We start from the raw sequence: 23,147 nt of genomic DNA, 5'->3' as shown, positions 1-23,147 counted from the left end.
CAGATCACTTCACTCATCTAGTCCACTGGAAGGGTTCAGAAATGTTTGTACTGGCACACGGGCGGCAGAGGAGGTTGGGGAGACAGGATTGCTGCTCCACACACACACTGCCGGTTTAACACACTTGAACTACAGCCCAAATAAAATCCAAAACTGCGTCCTGGGCACAAACGAGAACTTGTGAATGGGTTTCTGCACCTCTCCCTTCCCACCACGCTTGGCTCCCAGCTTTGGAAACTGCTGGTGTGCCACTGAAGTCGATGCATAGATTTCCCTGCTTTGCTGAGCTCTGGGACACCAGCGCACACCAGACCTAACTGGGTCAGCGACTTTCTTTGTATGAGCAGTCTGAGCTGCTGGGAAACCTCACCGGAACCATGCAGCAGCTTCTCGCACACACTCCCCTCCCAGAGCAATGGGGGGCACGGGGTGAGGAGAGGCAGCGGATGAAGTGGGGCTGAGCTTCCACCACACTTGATCCCCTGCCAGCATAAGCTTCCTTACGGGGCTTATGGCCATGGCAGAAGTGCGAGTAAAGCCCCGGCTGCTCCCATGGCTGCCAAGGCTAAACACCCTGGGATCAGAGCGGTGCCACCAAGCTCCGCATCTGTCACTCAGGTCTCTGCTGTGCTCAGAAAGTGGGGGGAGGGCAAATAAGAGACAAGTGAGCCTATTAGTATTTATTATTTGTATTATTATAGCACCTCAGTGCCTAGTCGTGAACCAGAATCGCAGCCTATTAGCACTGTGCAAACCCAGAGCCAAAGTACTATAGTCCCTGCCCCACAGGGCTTACAATCTCCATTTCCGAACATGGGGGTACAAAAAGGGGGGGGGTAAAAGGGAGCAATAACAAAACATTGATAACTCTGACAGCCAGCGTTGGCTTTCTGCTAAGAACCATAAATTCTTAAATGCTTAGTTGGATTTAGACATTCTTCATACAGTCAATACTTTGTATTTCTCATGAAAAAAGGCATCAAGAAATCATACAGAATTTTATGTTATATTAAGTGAAAAACATTTTTCATTGCAAGAAACACATGTAAGGTTATTTTAAAAAAATATTGTTCAGTTTGTGTGTTCTAAGCAGGTATCTGAACACATTTACAAAGTCTACACATGCAATGTATAAAGAAAGTTAAAAAATTTTAACCAACTTACTTGTTTGGCTCATTCCTTTATTTAATTTGCAGTCTTGCAAAAAAGAGATACCTTTTAATTCAATTTTTTAAGAAAAAAATAGAAGTGATTTACTCTTAACTACTTTTCTGGACACACTTGTATTTTCCCTGTGCTCGTGATTTAAAACATAATCTAAATAGAAATTATCACCTTGGTGGAATTAAAACCAATGCCAGATACAAGAATAAGAGAACAACTGTGTATTTAAGAAATGTATGTTACTGATTTTACAGGTTTCTTGGATCAAAAAGTGCAATTACAACTTTGTGCGAGAAGGGCATGTGATTTACAACTTTTTGCAAGTGCATCTTATGTGCATATTTTTAATAACTTGTCTGTAAGGGGCCAAATCCTGCTGTTCTGCTCAAAGTTTCTCTAAAATCAACAGCTCCTTGACACTGTGCTTTATTCAGCTGGCCTCCTACTGTATGTCATAGTTAATACTGTGAATAACTCAGCGGAGTTCAATATTCCTGATTTTAACAATAATTACTGTATGGTATTAAGTGTTTGCAGGTTTGAATATCTTACAGAGGCCTGTAGGACAGTATGATTTATCCCAATACAGAGGGATGAAGGGAAACAAGAACTAGCTGGACAGTTTGTAAAATCATTAAACATTTTCCATGATCAACTCTGTTATTTGCCATTTGGATAGCCCCCACCGAAATCACGTAAGTAACCTCTACTCTTTACCTGAAAATAACTTCCAATATTACCTTTCTTCTATGCATTCTCTAAATTGCTGTAAACATCCAGGACACCCATCTGTATATGCACACACAGGTATGTGTGTGTATACATGCATATACACGTATAGGTGTATAGATATACACACATACACACAGACATACATATATGTGCAAATACATATATATGGATATATAGCTATGACGTAGTTAGGAAACAATAATGTAATTTTTATTGCATTCTTAAGTATCGTAGAACAAGGGTATTATAGGCACACGTCTTAACTACTCGTCCTTACTACAGTCCTAAAGCTCATTTACCTGAGATCTGCATCTGTAAAAATAAAGTTCCATTTTTAGCTGTTACAAAAGACTAAACATCAGCCCCACAGATATGAAATTACAACTTAATTTTGAGACTAATTTACTACAAGTAAAATATGCTATCTTATAAAAAAGATACTGCTGAAAGAGATACATATTAAAAAGGAAACATGATTCTTAGAGGTTTAAAAATCTCCCTATGCCTTCCCACATTGTAATAAATTTATAAAAAATATTTGACACAGAAAATCTCCACAGAAAGCATCCTGATGAAATCACGTACCCTTTAAGCCACCCATCTTGCAAAAGTTACATAGTTCAGGAGGGCAGACTCTATATTGTAAGTATTTAATTTTCATCATCCCGTCTGTAGTGAATAGTTTGTATTTCCTGAGCTATGAACATAGCCATCTCTCTGGTGCCCGCAGCAATCACTCGGCAGGACATAAGATCCAGAGGTCCCCCTGAGGACAAAAGGATTAATGAGAACTGTCTTACGTGATGTAAAAAGGCAACGTATTCTTAAATATAAACCATGCTGTAATTACATAGGTTCAGAAACTCTGAAACAACTTCATACGTAGCTCCTTTTGGGGTGGGAAGGACAACCTAATTCAGCAACTCCTATCTGGAAATCTCTGGCAAAAAATGATTTCAAAGAATTCTAGATACAGTGCCAAAGTGTGCAACAGAAGCAGCGAATGTCTAGATTTGTTGAGTATCCAACAATAAATGCAATATTCCCTTCTTTTAGAAACAGGAAGGGATAGAACAGAAATTATTTCAATCAGCATACCCTTCTTCTTAATCCACCGTATCTTTCCACAGTACCCCCATATTGGTCACCAGTAAACCATTACTCTGAGATGTGTACCATCTACATGAATAAAATAATAATTCGGAGACTGTGCTGTCCTTTAACTCCCTCTGCGTAGTTTCTAGTCATATATGTTCAGACATGTACCTGAAAGACCTACTTTCTCGGGAGGCTGTCTCTGCCAAAATCTGTTTGGAGTCTGAGCGTATCTACCAATCTCCTGGGCTAGTTCTTTACTGTAAATCTGATGCTTTAAAGCAATTACTCAAAGTCATGGAAATACAGTTTGACTCAGAAGACCTTTGATGTGATGAAACCCCAGGCTGGAATTACATCAGTGTGTTATGAATAACTAGCCAGAGTCTAGCGGAGAGTACAAAAGTTTCTACAGAATATTGCCAGAAATGAGATAGAGCCACAGGAGGACTGTACTCAGGTAACAGAAGTTACCCTGAAATAGCCACTCAGTCCTCAAAAAGTCAGTGAAAACAAGGATATTTTACTCACCTGAAGTGTCTATCACAGTGCCACCCGCCTCTCTAATAATGACAGTCGCCGCTGCCAAGTCCCAGCAGTGTAACCCAAACTGGTAATAGGCATCTGCAGCACCGGATGCCAAATGGCACAGAGCCAGGGTTGAGCTCCCAATGACACGGACCCTAAACCCCGCAAGAATGGGACACAGTAACGTAAAGCAGAAAATGCCTTTGATTTCAACCTATGTGTCAAGATCGCAAAACATGCAACGTACTTGTTTTTTGTTTTCTTGTTTTTTAATGACTTTTGGTCACAAATGTGAGACATATATTGTAAAATGCCTTACCCGTGTGCCTGGGCCTTGAGCAATCTCTCAATGTTACCAAGGAACAATTTCAAAGTTGCAGGGTCACGTTTTGGACCAATTTCTGTTAAAATTAAGGCCTTCGAGATATCTGCAATGTAGGTAGTTGTTTCCATTAATTCAACAGCTTCCAGGTAGATTCTGGAAATTTGCTTTTAAATTAAACACTAATGGACTTTCCACAGAAAAACAATTTTCATGTCCCTTTTTTTACCCCAAACTCTTTCATAGGATAAGTTACAACTTTGCATAAAAATTCAAGCAAGACTAGATTTCTTGTATCAAATGGTCTGATCTAAACACACTTTAAAAAAAAGAACAGGAAGATTAAAAACAAGAATGCATTCTTACATTCCTTCTCTTTCCATACATTGTTTTAGTTCATTGACCAGTCAGCTTTTGGCAAATTCACTAACAGTCAACTAAAAATAATCCAGTGACCTAGTAACTATTAACGGTGCTAATCTAATCATATTTGAAAACAGAATGGTTCTTGAATAGGGAACTTTAATGTAATTTGTTAACAAATGATAAACATTTGGGAATAAAGTAAGAGGAAAGAAAAGTTTCTACCTAAATCACCAGTTACCCAGTAATAGCTCCCTTTCATTCTGACATTTCAAAGACTGAAGACACCTTATGACTGAAATCCCCCTTTCTTATCATAAACTAAAGCAATATCTTGATTAATAATAATATATGAACGTGGTATTTGTATTGTGTTCACCAAAGGCAATTCTGGCCTACAGCAGATGAGGATATCAGCCCTGTGTACAGTCAAAGGAGAGACTCACAGTGACTTGCAAGGTGTTGAAGTAGTCCTCACGTGAGATCTGAATATTGCTAGTATATAACAAGCGTATGCTGATGTAGGCGGAGATGGTTGATCAAATGTCAAGTGTCCCTGCTTCTGCTGTGCCAGCTGAACTCGGAGGCGTTAAAGATATGACAAAACTCACAGGTTTAGTGGTTGATTACTTACTAACTAGGCTGTGCCCAAGTGTCAGGTGTCACCTTTTATCCTGGGTTAAAGGCTAGGCAATTCATTCAGATAGGGAATGTCTACCTGGTTATTACAGCTAATTGCATAAGTTGAAAATTCTTAGCAGAAGTAGCAAGGAGGTTTTCAAAAGCAAATTAGGCTGGAGTGAGACATCATTTAATTAAACAGGCTACCAATGAATTTAGTATTGCAGAGGAACATTATGGAATCAAGCAATGCGGTAAATGGTTGGTGAGTAACAGGTATGTGCTTAGATGAAAAGTTACAGGGTATTGCAAAGCTTAACTGTAGGAACATAGATTTAACAACCACTTTGAAAATTACTGCATTAAAATATAGAAACACCAATCCAGGCACACTGCAGGGTATTCGTTGTTTAGCCACCACAGAAAACTCTGGATGGTGAAAGCAATCTGCCTTAGATCTTTTTTGCATAACAGACCCAATTTATAATTACAGAACATTTAATGCACGCCTCATTGCTGAAATGCACCAAGCATTCACACCACACCAGTCATAACTAGGTCATGACTAAGACAGTTGTTCTTTTGAGTTATTAAATATATTTCTAATGCATAAATGGATCTCTTCAATTTTCATCAAGGCTACAGGTAGAAATTGGACAAAGAGACTAAGGCAAGGAAGAGGGAGGTCTCTGCTTAGGAAAAGGAGCTGGCTGATCACAAGACTCGATGGTGTTTCAGGAGTTCAAGGTACAAAAGAAAATTTACTGACTACTCACTCTGATAGAGGCCAGAAAAATAAGGAGGCTTGGTAGAAGAGATTTAACAGTGATATGGGTAGATTTATGAGGAAAAGACCAAATCTATTGACCACAGAGGATTAAAAAAAAAAAAATACACTTACAATATTAGCACATGTAAGGCCTGACCTGAATCTAAGCACGAGAAGAAATTATCACTCAAGATCGAAGGGAAGATGGATCCTTCATTTAAGTGTATCCTGACTGCTTGGACTCCCATATCAGACCTCTACAAAATTTAGCATTGACAAAGAACAGTGTTTGCCTGGACTGTGATTTCAAATGATTAAATCTGAACAATGAATGTATAGCATAGATCTATATTATACAACAGTCACGTTTCCTGAAAACAAAAGGCATGAAGTAACATGACAGTCTAGCTCTCCAACACATCATGCATTGGCGAAGGCTACTTGAGTTCCAGCGGTAGGTACAGGGAAACACACTCTCTGTTCCAGGGTTGGTTTATTTCACTGAAGCCACGGTCCTTACAGGAAAGGAGCAACTGTGATTTTACACACTTAAAACATCAACAGAAGTGAGACTAAAGAAGATCCATCTTCACTGGTGAAATTGCCCACCACCAAATGATGTCTCTCAAAACAAAGGAAAATTTCAAAGCATTTGGAAGGGCAGAAGGTCTACTTCCCTTGGTATGTTCTAGACACCCACATAGACTGGATGTCCAGAGAAAGGAGGACAAAAGTGGCATGTGCCAAAATTGTTCCTTGCTCAACTGGAAACCAGAACCTTCTGACTGCAAAAGTGAGCAAGGCCATTTCAAGAGTGGCTCAGCCAGCCCAACTGGGAGCACCCCTAGTTTTTCCTAATAGTCTCTGCCAGCATGGGAATATGAGATATTCGAGCACTGACAAAAATGTGATGCATAATCAAGGATTAAAATCTTAGGGGTCACTGACTTTACAATTTGCTCCATCTCTCCAGATAGGGAGACCCCAGCTCACTAATAATTTAGGTGAATAGCCCAACTTCCCAAATTTCAGGGAAGTTTTGATGCAGCATCTGCTTGGGGCACTACAATGAACTGTATATTAAATTGCTTGAATTTACTGTGTTTCAAGTTCATTAGATCTCTTTTTGGGGTGAAATTTTTACCATCTCCTGTATACAATGATGTACATTTTTGGCACATGTCTGCTTCTGTCTACAACCGTTATGTTCTCCTCTGCATTTTGATTGATTAAAAGAAAACTTCTCTACACACATCTGATTATTGTTATCTATTATCATTAGGTAAACAGACAGATCTATAACTTGGTTTACCAATAAAAGAATTCCATTAAAGTGTTGACTAAGTGTTGCTAGCTATTTGTATGTTGAAACATACCTCACACAGAAAAGCAAGCTGTTAAAGAACCCCTAATAAAGCATGCATCCTTTAGTTTACTTTACTGTTAGCATGTATGCCTACAGACATAATACACTTTACAAGTTTATTGGAAAATCAGTGAGTAACGGCTGCCATAGTACTCTGAATTTGATTCACCATTCCCATTGCATCTTGCTTATAAAAAGTTATGCCAGTGTACAGCTGGAATGAAACTGGTGAATCTACTCATTCTTCCTTATTTTAAACAATGGTTATGAAGCAAAATAATTTAGAATTATTTAAATAGTTCATATTCAGATGTATATTTTAAAAAGAAAATGAGGAAAGTTGTGATTTTTCAGAAAAAAACCAAACACATAACAACAAAATTATCATGCAGGTGAAATACTTTCCATCAGGATAATGATGTTCATTATCCTAATGATGATTTGCAACAACTCTGAAACAAAATTAACATATTCCTTTTAGAGTTCTAACAAAATCTAGACCAACCTGTCTCTTTTGATACCTGAAGCCTTTTGTCATTACAAAATGCCCCTTGACCTCTTCTACCAGTGTATAATCGTTCTTCAGTGCAGTGGTAAATTACACCAAATTCAAGCTTTAAGATTTTGAAAAGGAAAGAAATGAATGCAACTCAAATTACTCATCATAAATATAAACAACTACTAATGGCAGAAAGATCAGCAATATTGTAATTGGTACATGTAATCAAAGATTATATTGATATTAATAAACTGGAATAATTTTACTATTACTGGGATATCAAGATATAGGTCATATAAAATTCAGTTTATAAAGAGAAGTTAATGCAATCTCTTTGTGATCTTCTAAACTCTTACTTGCAACTTGTTTGTGTTCACATTAGAATGGATTAAATGCTAAGCTGATTTAAAATTCAATCGTACGTTTTTATTGAAAGTACGCAAGTCCTCTAAGGCCAGATTTTGAATGCTTTACTTTCACTGGTGAGCAGTTACACCTAGAAGTAATCCCACTGACTTCGGCTGTACCTTGAAGATTTGCAGCCCCAAATACATAGATATGATCAGTCAGGCATCCAAACTCAGAAGTCATGGCACACTGTTTATTAACAGTGGATGCTTTTATATGCACTTCACCTTTCATGATGCATTTAATTTGCCCGCCTTTTCAACCAAAGTAGTACACTCCAGTCTCTTGTTCAAATGTTTCTCTGCAAAATCCTTTTGTTTACACATAAAAGTGAGAATCTCATGAAGTCACACGACTCCAAGAGAAGGAGTTTGAAGAGAAATACCAAATATTGTGACTCTCAATGAAAGCTTGAGAATGAGCAACACTGGAATTTTTGCGGGAGTATCGGTTTACCAATGACAAGAGGGTCAGAATTTGACCCTTGATTTAAACCCAAGGTATTTAATATTTCCATTACTTTAATAGGTTTCACCAAAATATTTTAAAGCACTTTACAGACTTCAATGATCAGCTCCTAAAATCACACCTAGATAAGTACTATTAGCAATATTTTATTTAGGGGTGAACAGATACACAAAAATTAAGTGACTTGCCCAAGGCCACAGAAGTTGGTAACAAGATCAAGAAAACATCTCAGATGTTCTAGACTCCCAAATCTTTTCCTGTGGCTCTCCTCCATTCAATGTGAATAATCATCGGTGTTAATCAGAGACAATTCAAAGGGAATAGACTGTCCTCGCTCTCTACCCTGAGGTCCCATCTAAACCAAGGGTTTTTTTGAGGAACACACTATTAATAGACTCTTTCCCTGAAGACATCTGCAGGAATTTCTTCAGTACTGTTCAAGGCTTACATTCAGGCCAGTTCCCCTGTGTGTACTTTGGCTCCTTTTCAGTGTACTGCTTTTTTCTGCTTTTCCCATTTGTTTACTGAGGGAGATTTAACATCATTCTTTATTTTTGTTTCAGCTTTGTTTAGTTTATGTAACCCAAAATATGCGGCATCAAAATCACAATGGTGTTCTAGAAAACATAAATATTAGAGAAAGCTGTCTGGTAATAATATGTAGTATTCAAAAGGACCTTTGAGAATGATTAAACTTCAGAAAAGCATGGAAATGTTTCTCTGCAGTTTCTGTGTTTGAAAAGTCTAACTAGAGAAGTACACAACATTATTTTGTTTAAGTCAGTAAGAGCCACTAGCACATCTGAAAACTATGTTGTTATTGCACAGAATTCTTGCTGGCTTCACTTACAGCTATACATATATTTAAGATTGTGGAATTAGGCTGAAAGAGGCACATTCCTTGGCAATTTGAATAGCTATTACTGCTGTATATATCAAACTGTAAACCGGCAACATCTGGAGAAAAGGCACTAGCATGAACGAGTATAGCTAGGAAACTCAAAACGGCACATATGAAGACTAGGTACTTTCCCCCCCCCTGTAATCAAGCTCTCATGTGGGAAATATGGTTATTTTACTGTGTTAAGAAAACCACAAAGGCAGATTAAATGAACTAGGCCCATAATTTCACACTCTTCATAGAAATCAGTTCTGAATTGCCTCATAGCAGCAGTTAGCTTTCACAGATACTGCTATCAGGAAAGAAGCAATAATAATAACATAAAAACACTGGGAGATACACTTAAATTATGAATAGGCAGCACTATATTTAACTCATCACGGTTTTGTCTTACAAAACCTTGCTCACACCAGTATTCCTCTTTTTTCCCCACATAAATCCTATAATATTTATAATTATAAATATAAATTATAAATATAATATTTATAATTTAATAAATTATAAATATAAATATTTATAATAATTTGTAAGAATTGTCTTGTAATTGCCAGTTTGTGTGAGTAAGTTTTGCAGGACTATGATTTTAGACTAGTAGAGTATGATCAAATGCATTTAAAAAGCGTGCAAAAACCTGAGCAGTGGCTCATTTTTTTTAAAAAAATATTTTATTTAAAGTTCCCACATGGTTTTAAGGCTTCTAACCAGCTCTCAGGTACCCATCTTAAAGAACATACTTCATACCTCTTTATTAACAGCAAATCCAATGCTCACTGCCACTGTTGGAAATCTGTGAAAAATAAGAAATTAAGTATTATTGATGAAAAATCTCTCAACTTACTCCTTATGCAACTCCCTTAGGCAACAAAACCCCGCATGGAGCTCTGTGATTTTACTTGTGTCAAAATACTCTTGACATTGTACTATTTCTTCTTTGTCAGCCTTTAACTTTGTCAGTTCCTTTAAAAATGTAATTTAATATTGGAGAAGGCAAGGAATAAACACATTAAGATATCAGGATTTTTATACTAAACTTGTTGTATATTTTAGTGATCTTTTTGCTTTAGTGTAATTGAATTATAAAATCATTATAATGATATACTGATATAATCAGTATAAAATGATTAACGTTGTTATAACAAGTCATCACTTTTAAGAGCGCATTTTGTTCAAGTTCAAGCATTTGAGACAGCAATTAAGTAGCATGGAGATACCTTGCTGCTGACATCCACATATGGAGAAACCAGTTCCTCTACCCTCTCTTTTGTCAAACTGACGATCATGTATTTAATTTGGTCCTTTTGACTAAAGTATAATTATTGCATTTTAAACAACAAAATAAATTAATTTCTTAAAAACACATTTTAAAAAGGGCTGTAAAGTAAAGGTCCAGAAAATATTGCTAGAAAGAGAAAATTTCACTTAATTGCATGAATCACCAGCACATGACACCCCCCCACCTGCCCCTGAATTCTATGTAATTGCACTAAAAGTCAAGGACATTTTTTTTTTTTTAATGATAACTGCAGTTATGTTAAATCACTAACTATAAGGCAGAACAAAATTAAGGTTTTTAAGTAGAAGTATTATGAACAGTCATTAGTTTACAACTCCTAGCACTCAAATGATGAATTAAACTTCTGCATTTTTGCAGTAACGACCCCTAGATTTCTTTTTGCAGAGAGGTATTATAGAAATCTAAAACCAATATCTATGTACAACTTAGCTTTCAGTTCTGGTCTACATATATGCAATGCTTGTACTTCCCAGGAAAAAATGAAGCATTTGTATTTGAAAGGGAGAAAACACCACGACTAAAAGGAATGTGTAACCACATAAGGCGTTAGGCCAAGTGTCATCATAGCACAGCCTTGTTCCTCCAGTTCTGCTCAAGTCTCTGCATGTTAATGTGTGGTTATATATAAACGAGCTGTGAGTCAAGAGCTTTGGGTCATTAAGCAATCAGCAGAAACTTTAGCTTACCTTTAGATAACAGTATAGAGCTCTCTCCAGCACAAACACACACTCCCTCAGATACACTATGCGAGGTATAAAAAGGTAAAGGGATGACTCCTACTTATGAGTCAAAGGAACAAATCTACCACAGTAAAACACAGAAGGATTTGTGAGAACCTACATTTTGCTTTTTTATCTATTTCCCAGTTCACTGTCCACTTACCTGTGCACAAAGTTGCACGTTCCATCAACAGGGTCAATAATCCAGGTTGGACTGTCAGTGAGGACACATTTTGAACCAGCAGCAGTGGATTCTTCTGCAATAAACCTGCATTTGGTGTGGAGTAAAACAAGTGTCCCAGAAAACTGGCTTAGATATATATTGGAAAGTCAAACTCCATCTTTCTGTTTTTGCGGAGATAATTTTTATATATATATATATATATGTATATGTAAAATTTTTATATAAATGTATATGTATGTATAAACACATGTAATGCTTTTTTCATTTAGGAATGGGGAACTTTCATAGAAACTTTGAAGGAGAGTTTTCAAATTTATAGCATACTCTTTTACACGGTAAAAAAGAACTCCATTTATGTTCCCAGTATACCATTAAGAAAGTCATGAAAATAAATGCAGAAATGGATCTGAACTGTCATCCCTGGAACTCTAGAGGAAGTTTTTCTTATGCAGAATGTAATTTTATGGGTTAGGCCTGTCTCTTGCAGTAAGAAATATAAACTGCAAACTGTAGCTGCTTCTCTTTTGCAGTCAAATTCAGTCAGCAGGAAATAATGCACTCTTAGAAAATCCACAATCTCACTCCTACTTGAATTTTTTACAGTAGTCTGACTCAGGAAATTAAAAGGTTTACGAAGCTGAACTTTCTTTTTCCCATGACCCAGAGAAAATCAACAAATTAATTTTTTTGTTTGTTGTTTGGATGCACAAGGCACACATTGAAATCTGAGCTCATCTTCTGTTCTGTTTTTCTGTCCCCATTTCTTTTAGCAGATATGCTTTTTTTCCCCTCCTTTTTCCCTGGGAAACAAACATCCAGTTCTGGCATGTTTCCTGCTGACCTTAATTATCCCTGCTCTCCCATAAACTCTTCAGGGTCTGTTTCTGTAAGTGCTGTGCAGGTGCTACTCTCACAGATTTGAATAAAATCCTGTATGTACAGAAGTTGTAGAATCAGACTGCTAGTACTGAATCTTGCTTTTGGATTCACATTCAGACAACTGGTAGTGGTATTCAGAATTCCTGCAAATGCTTAAAGATTAAAAAGCTTCTCTCAAAGACAGAAAGAGAAAAAAAAAAGGATGAAATAAAGAGAAAATGTCTTTTGCAGAAACAGTTGCTTCCCTAGGACTAGAGTAGCAGCTATTTTCTTTTGTGCCCTCACCACGTGCTGCACGATGCCACATAACACTTGCAACCACGAGCTTAAAATGTTCTGCAGACAGCACCGGAGGAGACTTCTTGAGTCTTCCAAACGCTACTTTGCCTTTCCCTCAGTAGAAAGGGACTATTTTGATGCCATTATGGGTCCCCAGTTGGTATGAAGAGGGAAGTAGGAAGTGTTTGTTACTATTTTCACATCCATTAAAGACAACAGCTGAAGGACGAAGTGTTAGTGTGCAACTGAGAAACAATAAAGACTTGAACAAGTGTTTGGAATTCTCAGTCAAACATAACACTTTGCAGACTCCGTGCTTTAAATTTTCCATTATTTTGTCTTGTTGGTGCTGTATCATTTGCTTTTACAAATCTTGTAATTAGCATCTAAACCCAACCGTACGCTTTGGCTGTGCTGCTGGCTGCAGAGAAAGCTGCAGATGAAGCACCTTACATCCCATCTCAGATTGTCCATCTTCCCCATAAATTATGCCTCTGCTTCAACCCTCTACCGGCTCCCCCAGCCAAAGCCTGAACTGTAGCTGTTGTCTTGCCAGTCAAAGCAAAGCAAAAAGGGAACCTCTTTAAAGACAAGAGTATTTCTGTGTAAGGTGTTTTGCCCTCAAGTATCGTAAGTCTTTCCCTCGCCTTTTCCTTTACAGCAGCGTGTGATGCTGAAGTCCTCACATACAGAAATGCTAATGTGAAGGTGGGGCACAGCAGTGCCATTGATAAAGTCTTGATGTCCAAGAACAGTTTTTCCAAAATGGATGTAGGACAAATTAGGTGCACATTTTATGGAATTTGGGCTAATAGGTTAAAATAAGCCCATTGCTGTTGTACAGTACTGGGTACTGAGAGGCCCTCAAGGTCAACATCAGATTTGTTGCTCTATGGCTGTCTGTCCTGTAAAAACATGCAAACTAAGCAAAACATCCAGCCTGAACTACTGGAGACCAAATTTTGGGAACAGCTTGAGAAGTGGGAGGGGTAGCCATGTTATTACAGTAGTTAATTTAATATGCCAGCCTGCCAGCTCTGTTGACCTCTCTTCAAATCTGGATTAAAGTTTTCTCCCACTGAAAATGAGTCCAGTAATTTTAGCCTAGCTTTAGTGGACATCTGTTCATACCATGGTGCCACTCTGAAATTCATTGCTGGAACAGCTGGGAAACTGTAGCACAACATAAACTGCAGCAGGAGTGATACCCAGTCGAGTGGAGGAGGTTCAAACTGGGGCTGTCCCTCACCTATGCCCTTGTGGGGGTCTGAGGGCAGAAAGCTGGGCAGCTAGAGTTGGATGTCACCCTCTGTAGAGGCTGTGTCCTGATTTTAATGTCTACAGGATTAAGGCCACAATTAACACCAAAGATGACAACTTGTGTAACAATAATACAGGCAAATGGTACAATAGCCTTTTTCAACCAGTAGCCCCTGATATTCTGGCTGTGCCTACCCACAACTCAAAGATCTACCAGAAAAAATATCCTTTTGAAAAGACTCACTTGGAGCATGTCAGTGTACCAAAGAGTGGGCAAAGATGAAAACTTGGGTGAAGCATGAATGAGGACGATGCATATCACTTAGCCAAGCAGAGAGAAGAAGAAAGAAACATGGGACAGAATGACCTTTTGAACAGATTCTCCTAGTATTTCTCTTTACTTCTGAGTACATTTCCAATATCTCAAGACTCATTACTGCCACAGTGCCGATGCCTCAGATTCTAATGAGATCCCTTTTAATTTTTATAACTCCTAAAGTACATTTTTTGATTCAGAGAACATAAGAATCAAGATGATTAAGAGAAAAAGAAATAATGGAAATCTTCAGGGATGCTTTCAACAGCCAGGTTAGGGGAAAGACTGAACACAATTTAAATGATCTTTTCATGTTTTCATTGCACTTTAATTTAAACCTTGACTGCTACTGTGGACTCCTCATTGCAAGTGTTTTAATCTAGTCTAGTTAAATCTAGTTTTAATCTGTTGTTTAATCTAAATGCATTCATTGTCTGAACAAACGCCAAGCAAAACTGACAACCAATATCAGCAAAAAATAATTGTCTTGAAGAAACAGCAATTCCTTCATTTGCTTATAAAGTCAGAAGTTAATTGTACAGACTTTATTAAGTCAGAGATTTTTCAGTTCCTACGTCTAAGTTGACCTTACAACTTTTGTTCCCATTCTGAGTAACACGAGTGCTTCTGATGATTCTCATTTTATGTGAAATGTGTATGTTTTATGTTCTCTGCCACACTGTTCAAGGAAAAAAAACCCACAACATAAGAGTGGAGAAGAGGAAAGAGCAGAGCCAGCAATAGTAGAAGGAATATTACGCAAATAATAGGCTTGTAAAGCCTGGCACTCTCTTGAGAATCGCGGCCAAGAACCACACATTATGCTGTACAGTACTGCTTCAATATGTGATCACATACAACACGTATTTAGAAAGCCATATTTAGTATATAATGTTCTTTTTACTCCTCCTTATGGTGCATTTTTTTCCAGCAGCATTGCCGACAATCAGATTAGTAGCTGAGCCCTCCAAATTTTCATCTTTGTGGATTTCTGCGCAGCGCTAGAGTACAAGGCTCATCTCCAACAGAGATGCACACAGAAGGAAGTCATACAGTATTTAAGGGATACACAGGCTCTGCACTGGCTCTGCAGGAAGATGAATTTTATCTTTGTGGACTGAAGTCAAATGTGGAAATCGATTGCAGAGTCTCTGCATCAAACCAAACCCAGCCAGCTAATGCAAAACCTCTCTCTAATCTGTGCATGTGCTAGGAGTTGTTATTTTCAGATTAACCATAATAATTCAAGGGCAGTCAATAATCTGCTCTATTTTTAAAACCTTGGGTTGACACCCCATATAGTAATTTATATCCTGTTTATGTATACGCATCAAATGATGTAAACAACCCCGCTTCTCACTGATTTTACGATTCTACACAACACAAGGTAAATGTGATTAAATACAATATTTGTCCTGATCTGGCAAATCCTTATGTGTGATGGCAAAAGAAAGTGAAGGAAAGGTCTGCAGGATGGGACCTTTGCTATCATTAATTTCAGCTGTATTTTAATAGATATCCTTAACATAATTCTTACACAATAGAGAACAGATCAATATTCTGAAAATCATGGAGATTCATATGAAACCTTCATACATGATATCCCTACAGGGGAAACATTACTATTAAATACATATATTAAGAAACATAACTATTAGAAAACATAAAGTACTAAGTATAGGGAAGTGGTACTTTTTTAAAAAGGAGTCCTATGAAAGTGTCCAACAGCAATAGGTTAATATGTAAGAGATATATGAGACTTTAAAAATTACCTTTAAATGCCAGTCAGATATACAGCTCTTAAAGGAAAAAAGGTCATTGACAGTTTCTTTCTATAGGCACTCACCTGTGGGAAGGAAACTTCTCTTTCAGAACAGAAATAATTAAATTTTCCACAAAATGATCAGTTTCTGTCACTAGATCTGCTGCAGATGTCTTTGTGGACACTTGTTTTTCCTCTGTTAGAGCTTTCCTAATAATCTGAAACAGAGATTCACAAATCAGATTTGTTGGCCATTCATCCTGTGCACACTAAAATAATATATTTACTGAAAAATTATAGCTAATCCTGAAAAACAGCTGTAGGCTTAGTTCTACCAGAGCCTATTCTAATTCTTCTGACTAAAAATCCTTCTGAGATAATGAGTAGTCTTTGGGAACACAGCATTTTGAATCACTCTGCAAGAACCTCTCTTGACAGTTCAGAAAAGGATCGATGAATGGGATGCAACTAATGGAATGAAAGGATCATGGCAGTCATCATGATTTAGGAAATTGCAAAAAATACACATAAGATAAGAAAGAGCATTGAGGCTCAGTAATTTTTCATGGAAACCCCTGTTTTGTTTTTTTTTTTTATTTTACAGGGCCAATACCCCACTGCTCTCTTACTTTAAAAAACATGCAATAAGGCAAACACCATTGATTTCTTTTTTTGCCAACAAAGACACACAGTGTCTATTTTTTCTTGTGTATATGGGTCTTTTGAACTTCAAGTGCTGACCACTCACTAGTTCCCAAAGAATTGCTATATATTTAACAAAACCAAAAATTTAGACTTTTCCCCAGATATGGAACCCGTGATCTAACCCTGGATTATCTTCTGGGAAAGTCTTTATCTCCTTTTCAAGGGTTTTACTGTTATAAACTCAGAACTAAACCACATCAAGTGCAAATGCACATATGGAAAAACAGTTAATAAAAGCTTTTTCCCAATTTTCCCATCTTCTTTTCTGTTTTTTTCCACTCCTTCATTAAAAAGAAAAATAAGGAGGCAGGATGATAATGCTCAACTTGCAAAAGCAGCTGACTTATTTTTTAACCAGTGAAAATAATAACCTATTTGAAATGAGGACAACCAAAACAAAGCAAAAATTAAGCACCACTTATTTGTATAGAATTATATTAACTAAAACCAGTACCAACAAGACTAATATTCCAAGTCTCTTCTAAAACTGATATATTTCAATTGTTTAACTAAATTTCTATTGATCAAAATATTTTAAAACCATCTAAAGAGAAGTGTTTGATGACCAAAGAAAAGAGTTCTGCTGTATTATGCATGGGAAAGGGAACCAGCAACTCCCAAATGTTAGTCTCAGCTCTTGGTTTCTGTAGTATGAAATACTATGTTTGAAAGGCGTGCTGATTGTTCTGACAAGTAATGGATATTGCTGACTGTTGCCTTAGTACGGAAGGTATCTGGACTAACGTTTCTGTTTCGTGAGCTGTAAAACATTAGTTATGCCTATTTACTGAGTCGTGAGGGCAGGTTAATAGTTTTTGGTTTGAGATCTTGCTGAAGTTCATTATTGTATATCAAAATATTAACCGCACTTAATCTTTTTACTCCCCTCAATGCCCTGCATGGTTTTCTTGATGGTTTTATCATAGAAGCATAAAAGCACAACGCTACGAAGGCCTTCAGGCTCCTCTTCGGTCCAAAGCAAAGTCCAAAACACTCCAACCATCTCAGTTGTGTATTCTAAAAAACTGCTACGGTGATGCCTCTTATTTAAATTGTTCTTCTTTACTTTCATATTGCCTATGTAGAAGTAAATGCTTAGAACTGGGCTCAGAACTTCACATAGTCAAATGGATGAGGATTACTACTCATTTCTTGCCTTAAACATTCTTTTCAATAGAGAAGATTTGAATTTCTTTTTAGCAGTGCCATGTTCTTGACTCCTATTCAGTTTTAATACATAGTGGATTGAGGAGATTTTTGCAGCCTTTTAAATCAGTACGTGCCACTGCTCATAAGGGGAGTGAGATCACACCTGAGCCTTGCTGCAAAAAGAGCCGAGGTGAAAGCTCTCTCCTGTGAATGTGCTCTGCAATCGGTTGCTTTTCATTGTGTGCTCTGGCACTTGATCTCTCGTTTTTAAATACAATCCTTTGCACCTCTCATAACTGAATTTGATATTTTTAATTTCTAATCCTTTTTGTGGTTGTTGATGACCATTTTTAACTTGATTCCTGTCCTCCAAAGAGCTCACCATTCCTCTCACCTTGATCTGTTTGTGGGTTTTATATGCAGGGTGGTATATACTCTATTCTGTCATTCAAGTCCTTCATTAAAATACTGAACATTTATCAGGTCCAAAACTGGATTTTTGCAGGATCTTATACTTGACATGTTCCACCAATGTGACAACTATTAAAAATACCCTGGTCTCCTAGAAGGTTCTGTAGTAGCCTTACAGTAACCAGATTCACAATGTACTTACATCGAAATTACATGGAAAAACGCCTTGTCAAAAGCTTTTCTAAAAACTCATCACTGCTGTAACTTCCACTATTGCCCAGCAGCTCTCTGTCAGCAGGAGGTGGTTAGACTAGTTGATGTGTCCACCATCAAACAAAACGCAACCTGCCCGTTTCTCTGGTGACCTGCATGTGCCAACCTGAGGCTGGGAACAGCCAAGGGTGTGACTCTGATAGCATGCGGTGGCTGAGGGCTTTCTCGACCATCTCCTCCTCAAGCCATGAAGGCCCATGCCAAGGGGTCGTGACATACATTACTCAGCCCTGCAATGGACTGCTTCTCCCCATCTCTTGTGCAACCGGTGTGTTGGGGGCAGAGCAGGAGAGAAGTCATAGTGCTGTGCTGAATTCACCATCCACAAATAGGCACCACATCTGTATTAGCTCACGCGCGGTACCAGGTGATGCCGCGGGATGGACGGGTCCCTGCTAATTCTCTGCCTCTTACGAAGGGTCTGACTAAAGGGACTCACATGCATTTGCACCAGCTTGTACGGGTATGCGATCCAAGCCAGAGTCCCACACAAAGATCATGTTCCCTGCATCATTGATGAAACAGCTTTTATTCTTCACAAATTTATCTAATAGCTCAGAGTGTCCAGAATTCAACTTACGTTGAATAACCCCTAAAAATCATCTGCCTATAAAGACTGTTAGAGCCTGGTGCCTCAGAGTACTTTGAGGGCATCGCTCAGCTCCTCTCCTTGCAGAAGCCTTACGATCAGGTTTGTAGACACCTACTGCAATTGTCTGGTCTTCCCAGCTGGGCGTGGAGCTCCATAAAAGTCTCTCTCTAGGTAACAGGCAGCAGGTAAGTGGAAGACCAAAGGAACTACAGGTTGATGAAATGAAAACAGCTGATTGCTCCTTGTCACTATTGTACAATGAAATAGGCAACCAAGATGCTGTATTTTGGCTGTAAATGTATTTTACTAGGCTTTAGCACTGTATTATAGGTTGTCCCTTGATTACGGAGATTTTACAGGAATTTCTAAGCAGCTGATTTTTGTGAGTGTGGTTATTTAGAGCAGACTCACTTAACACTTTTAGCCCATTCTGCCCCTCATCTAATAAAGAATTGGCTAGATCTTATCCTAATATCCTGCTTGGGAGCATCTGGGGGGTTATGCAAAGTGAGGGGCATTTACACCAGCACATGCATGAAGACCACATCAGAGAGCAAGACCCAGGTTGTTCCTGCTCCCTTCTTCATTTGCCACGGAGCAGGGGAAATGGAGCTGCAAGGGCTCAGTGCAGTCATGGTCCTAGACTCTTTCCGTTCCTAATGCCTTTGTGACATTAAGTCATACACAGCAGAATGGAGAGGACAGAGGGCTAAGATGCCTTCTCCCCCAATACCTGCCAGGAGAGTAACCTACAGTGAGGTGCTTGTGTTAGATACTTCATCTCACCATACTGCTTGCACTCACCACACACTCCTGGGAGCTCCAAGACGGGTTTACTTGCTTGCAGTATTTTCCTGAAATATTTGCTCATTGGTAAAATCAAACATCTAGATATAAAACATAACTACCTGCAAATAATCTAGGAAATACCAATCCGGTTTGCTAAAAAGTCTGTCCATGTTCCACAGAAAATAGCCTAACAATATCCCCTGGGAGCAAATATGGGGGAAAAAAATCTTCGCTTTTTAGAATATCAGTGGAAATTTTGCCTTTTTTTAGTGGGATTCTGCTAGGTCTCTTATGCCGCATAAAATTATTTTCTGGGGGGAAAAAAAAAAAGAGGAAAAAAAAGTAGTTTGTGTGAACTTCAACATGCTAGCTTCTAGTCTCAGTTTCTTAGACTTGTTTTCACCTGGATGCACATCTACTCATTTTGGTGAAGTTTCTCCAATGGTAATTGTAGAGAACTGTGCAAATATTACTCAGTGCTCTCAATAGCATCAAAGATGCAGAGACTAGTCGTGCCTGGTTTTCTTTAGCAAAAATTCATATTAAGCCAACGGGCATACTCACATGAACATAGCAAGCAAAGTTTACTCACAGAAAAAGCAGAAGAGAGGTTAAAAAAAATGCAGTTATATGTGGCCTTATAGAGTGAATTAGACATAATTTTAATGCAGGTCAACTACAGAGATTACAAAACCACGGCCATTCTCATTATGAAACAGCTATATATATTAAATGGGAGCCTGTGATATTTTGCAAAAATAATGGAACTAAGTAACAGGATAGGCAAGAGAGGCAATGATGTTAACCTGGGAATAGAAGTTACTCCAGCAACTCCAGCAGCATCACTTTTGACACATATTCAAGCAATCATTTCTTTATCAGCCTTTTGAGTTTAGAAGAAACTATTCCAGAGCATAGATGCCTATCTGTTGGAAAGAAGGTGTATTTTACTTATACTCATGAAACATGGTGCAATATAAACCAGTCGTGTAAGCCAAACGGGGAGACCAGGAAACTGTATGACTGGTTAACTTCTCCTAGAAATCTTGACTCGCATGCCTTTCTTCAGGTTGGCCTCTGCATCAAGACTCTTGTAGACACTTTCTAATGATTCCAAACCTTCCTAATCTGCCACGGACCTGGGAAATGGAGGGCCTTAAAAGAAAGGCTGGAGTGGCAAAATTTCATGCAGGGGTGGAGACAGCACTCAGATCTGGGGCAACAGAGTGCAAGCAGATTTCTGGAGATGGAGGTAAAGGTGGAGAGGTCTGAGGGATGGGAAGAGAGGCAGAAGAAAAAGATGAACTTGACCAGTGGAATTGACTATTTTTGTTGACCAAAATAAAAGTCAATTTTATCACTCAATTTTCAATAAAAATCTAGTCCCACCTGCCTTTGGTGTCCTTATCATTAGCTTCTTTTGGGAATAGGTGGAAGTAGATTGACATTTAAATAAAAGATACAGACCTATCTGCACCTTTTTTCCCACAAGGATCTCTGATGGTTTTCATAACTAAAAACATTCCTTAACATTACAATGTTAATAAAAATCCTAACCAGTTCCCAAGTCCTACTTAAACAACATCCTTGACTGGTTTAAATTTGGCCTGACAAGGAATCTGCCATTTCCTGCCAGTTGCAAGGTAGCGATGGCAAACTGCAAACTAAAAAGATGCAAGGATTGATCTGGAATGTTTATTTCTTCCAGGAAAAGGTGCTCAGCTGTGATCTCCTGGATGATTAAAATGGCTGGAGATGGTTACGGCTGTCTTCACAAATCGATATTTTGAGAAATAAGGTGTGGAAGCTTGAGCAAGCCATGAGAGTCTCTCTTGTGAAATGGCTGGCAGAAGGAGTATGCTGGAGAAACTCTCGTTTGGAGAGTCTGTGAGAGCATGACCTGTCATCCCGATTTGGATTATCCATTTACTCCTTGTATTATTGAAACAAGTCTCCTCTCCTCTGGCATTCTGTTCATCTTTGTCTGCCTTCTACTACGGAGAAAATACGTTTAATAACACATACTAAGGAAAAGTTACAGGTCCTGGACTCAAGAGAGAAAAGAGGGCTCCTTAAATCATAGTGTATAGTGACAAAGTATGTTTCAAAATATAGCAGAATGGAAGCAGAAAAGAAATACATGTTGCTGAGGTTTGTGTTTTACCCAATTTCTCATCTGAACAATCTGCTGATCCCACTTCTTGGCTCTGTTAGAGTCGGTGCAAGTTTTGCTGCTGCACACAGTGGGGCCAGGATGTCTCCTGAGATGACTAACCTTCTGCTGTGTCGAAGCACGGATCCTAAATAAGCTACTGTAGATCTTCACAGAGCCACTGCTGATTTATGTCTAGCAAGTGAACTTCAGTCACTCTGAAGACACAGGCATAACAAGATGACAAAACCTCCCTGACACGGCTATTTTTCTCTGCACAAGCTGCTAAAAAACAAATGCTGGTATTGTAATGGGTAAATACACAATATTCTGGATAAACGCACAACAGCATAAGCCCTCAGCTATACATGAATTCAACCTTAGCGTCACAGCGTGCTCCAGAGCATTAAGTAGCAGAATAAACGCCTGGTGTGTATTTGAAAAAGTCACAAATAAATCTGCTTTCACCTCAAGCGCCTCCTCGGCCTTGCCCGGGATGCAGCCGCCGAGGGAAGCAGCCGCCGAGGGAAGCGGCCCCCGCTGCCGCCGCCCCTGCCGCTGCCGAGGGAAGCGGCCGAGGGCTCCGGCAGCGACCCGGCTGAGCGGGGCACAGCCCGGCCGAGCGGCTGCCGGGCCCTGCCGCCCTCCTCCTCCCCGGCTCTGCCGCACCAGCCGAGTGCCCACACGGCCTCTCCTCAAAACGCCCGGCTCTTTTTTTTGTTTTCAACTGAGAAGCGCAGCCGGTGCAACCGCCCGGGAGAAGGATGCTCCAGCGGCGGGGCAGCCCGCCCCGCCCCCCCGGGCCCCTCCGCGGCCCCGTCCCGCCGCCGCGCAGCGCCCCGGAGCGCAGCGAGGGGGGCGGGCGGCGGCGCGGCTCTCACCTGCCCGGCGCGGAGCGCCAGCTGCACCGCCACCTCCGCGCACTCCTTCCAGGGGTCCCCGCCGCCGCCGGCCGCCGCCGCTCTCCCTTCCTCCTCCTCCTCCTCGCACGGCTTCATAGCGGCGGCGGCGGCTCCGCTGCCCGGCGCAGGGCCGGGGGGCGCGGGGGGCCCGGCTCCCCGCCGAGGAGCGGCCGCGCAGGAGGGTGTCCGGCGCGCACACCGCCGCCCGCCCGGTGCGCCGCGGCCGCCGCTGTCACTCTGCGCCC

General features: G+C 39.5%; 1 protein-coding gene across 1 annotated transcript; it reads right to left on the bottom strand.

Annotated features, from left to right (window-relative positions):
• Window positions 1–691: 691 nt before the first annotated feature.
• Window positions 692–22,998, bottom strand: IMPA2 (inositol monophosphatase 2). Its single transcript, XM_059836334.1, has 8 exons — window positions 22,882–22,998; window positions 16,014–16,147; window positions 11,413–11,517; window positions 9,978–10,023; window positions 7,466–7,574; window positions 3,839–3,947; window positions 3,523–3,674; window positions 692–2,662 (listed from the first exon to the last, which is right to left on the bottom strand). The coding sequence occupies exons 1-8, from the start codon at window positions 22,996–22,998 to the stop codon at window positions 2,547–2,549; spliced, it is 888 nt and encodes a 295-aa protein (XP_059692317.1). The 3' UTR covers window positions 692–2,546.
• Between the last annotated feature and the right edge of the window lie 149 nt (window positions 22,999–23,147).

This window comes from Gavia stellata, chromosome 3, assembly GCF_030936135.1.
Source record: "Gavia stellata isolate bGavSte3 chromosome 3, bGavSte3.hap2, whole genome shotgun sequence".
In the NCBI taxonomy this organism is placed as follows: domain Eukaryota; kingdom Metazoa; phylum Chordata; class Aves; order Gaviiformes; family Gaviidae; genus Gavia; species Gavia stellata.
This window is presented reverse-complemented; position numbering and strand designations above follow the sequence as displayed.

Bases quoted from the DNA above. Each gene is read 5' to 3' on its own strand.
- IMPA2 (XM_059836334.1), bottom strand. From the start codon at position 22,998: ATGAAGCCGTGCGAGGAGGAGGAGGAGGAAGGGAGAGCGGCGGCGGCC. The intron at 16,148-22,881 runs GTGAGAGCCGCG...TCTCTGTTTCAG, and splicing joins TGGCGCTCCGCGCCGGGCAG to ATTATTAGGAAAGCTCTAAC. The intron at 3,948-7,465 runs GTTGGTCTAGAT...CCTACATTGCAG, and splicing joins TCAGGTATCAAAAGAGACAG to ATATCTCGAAGGCCTTAATT.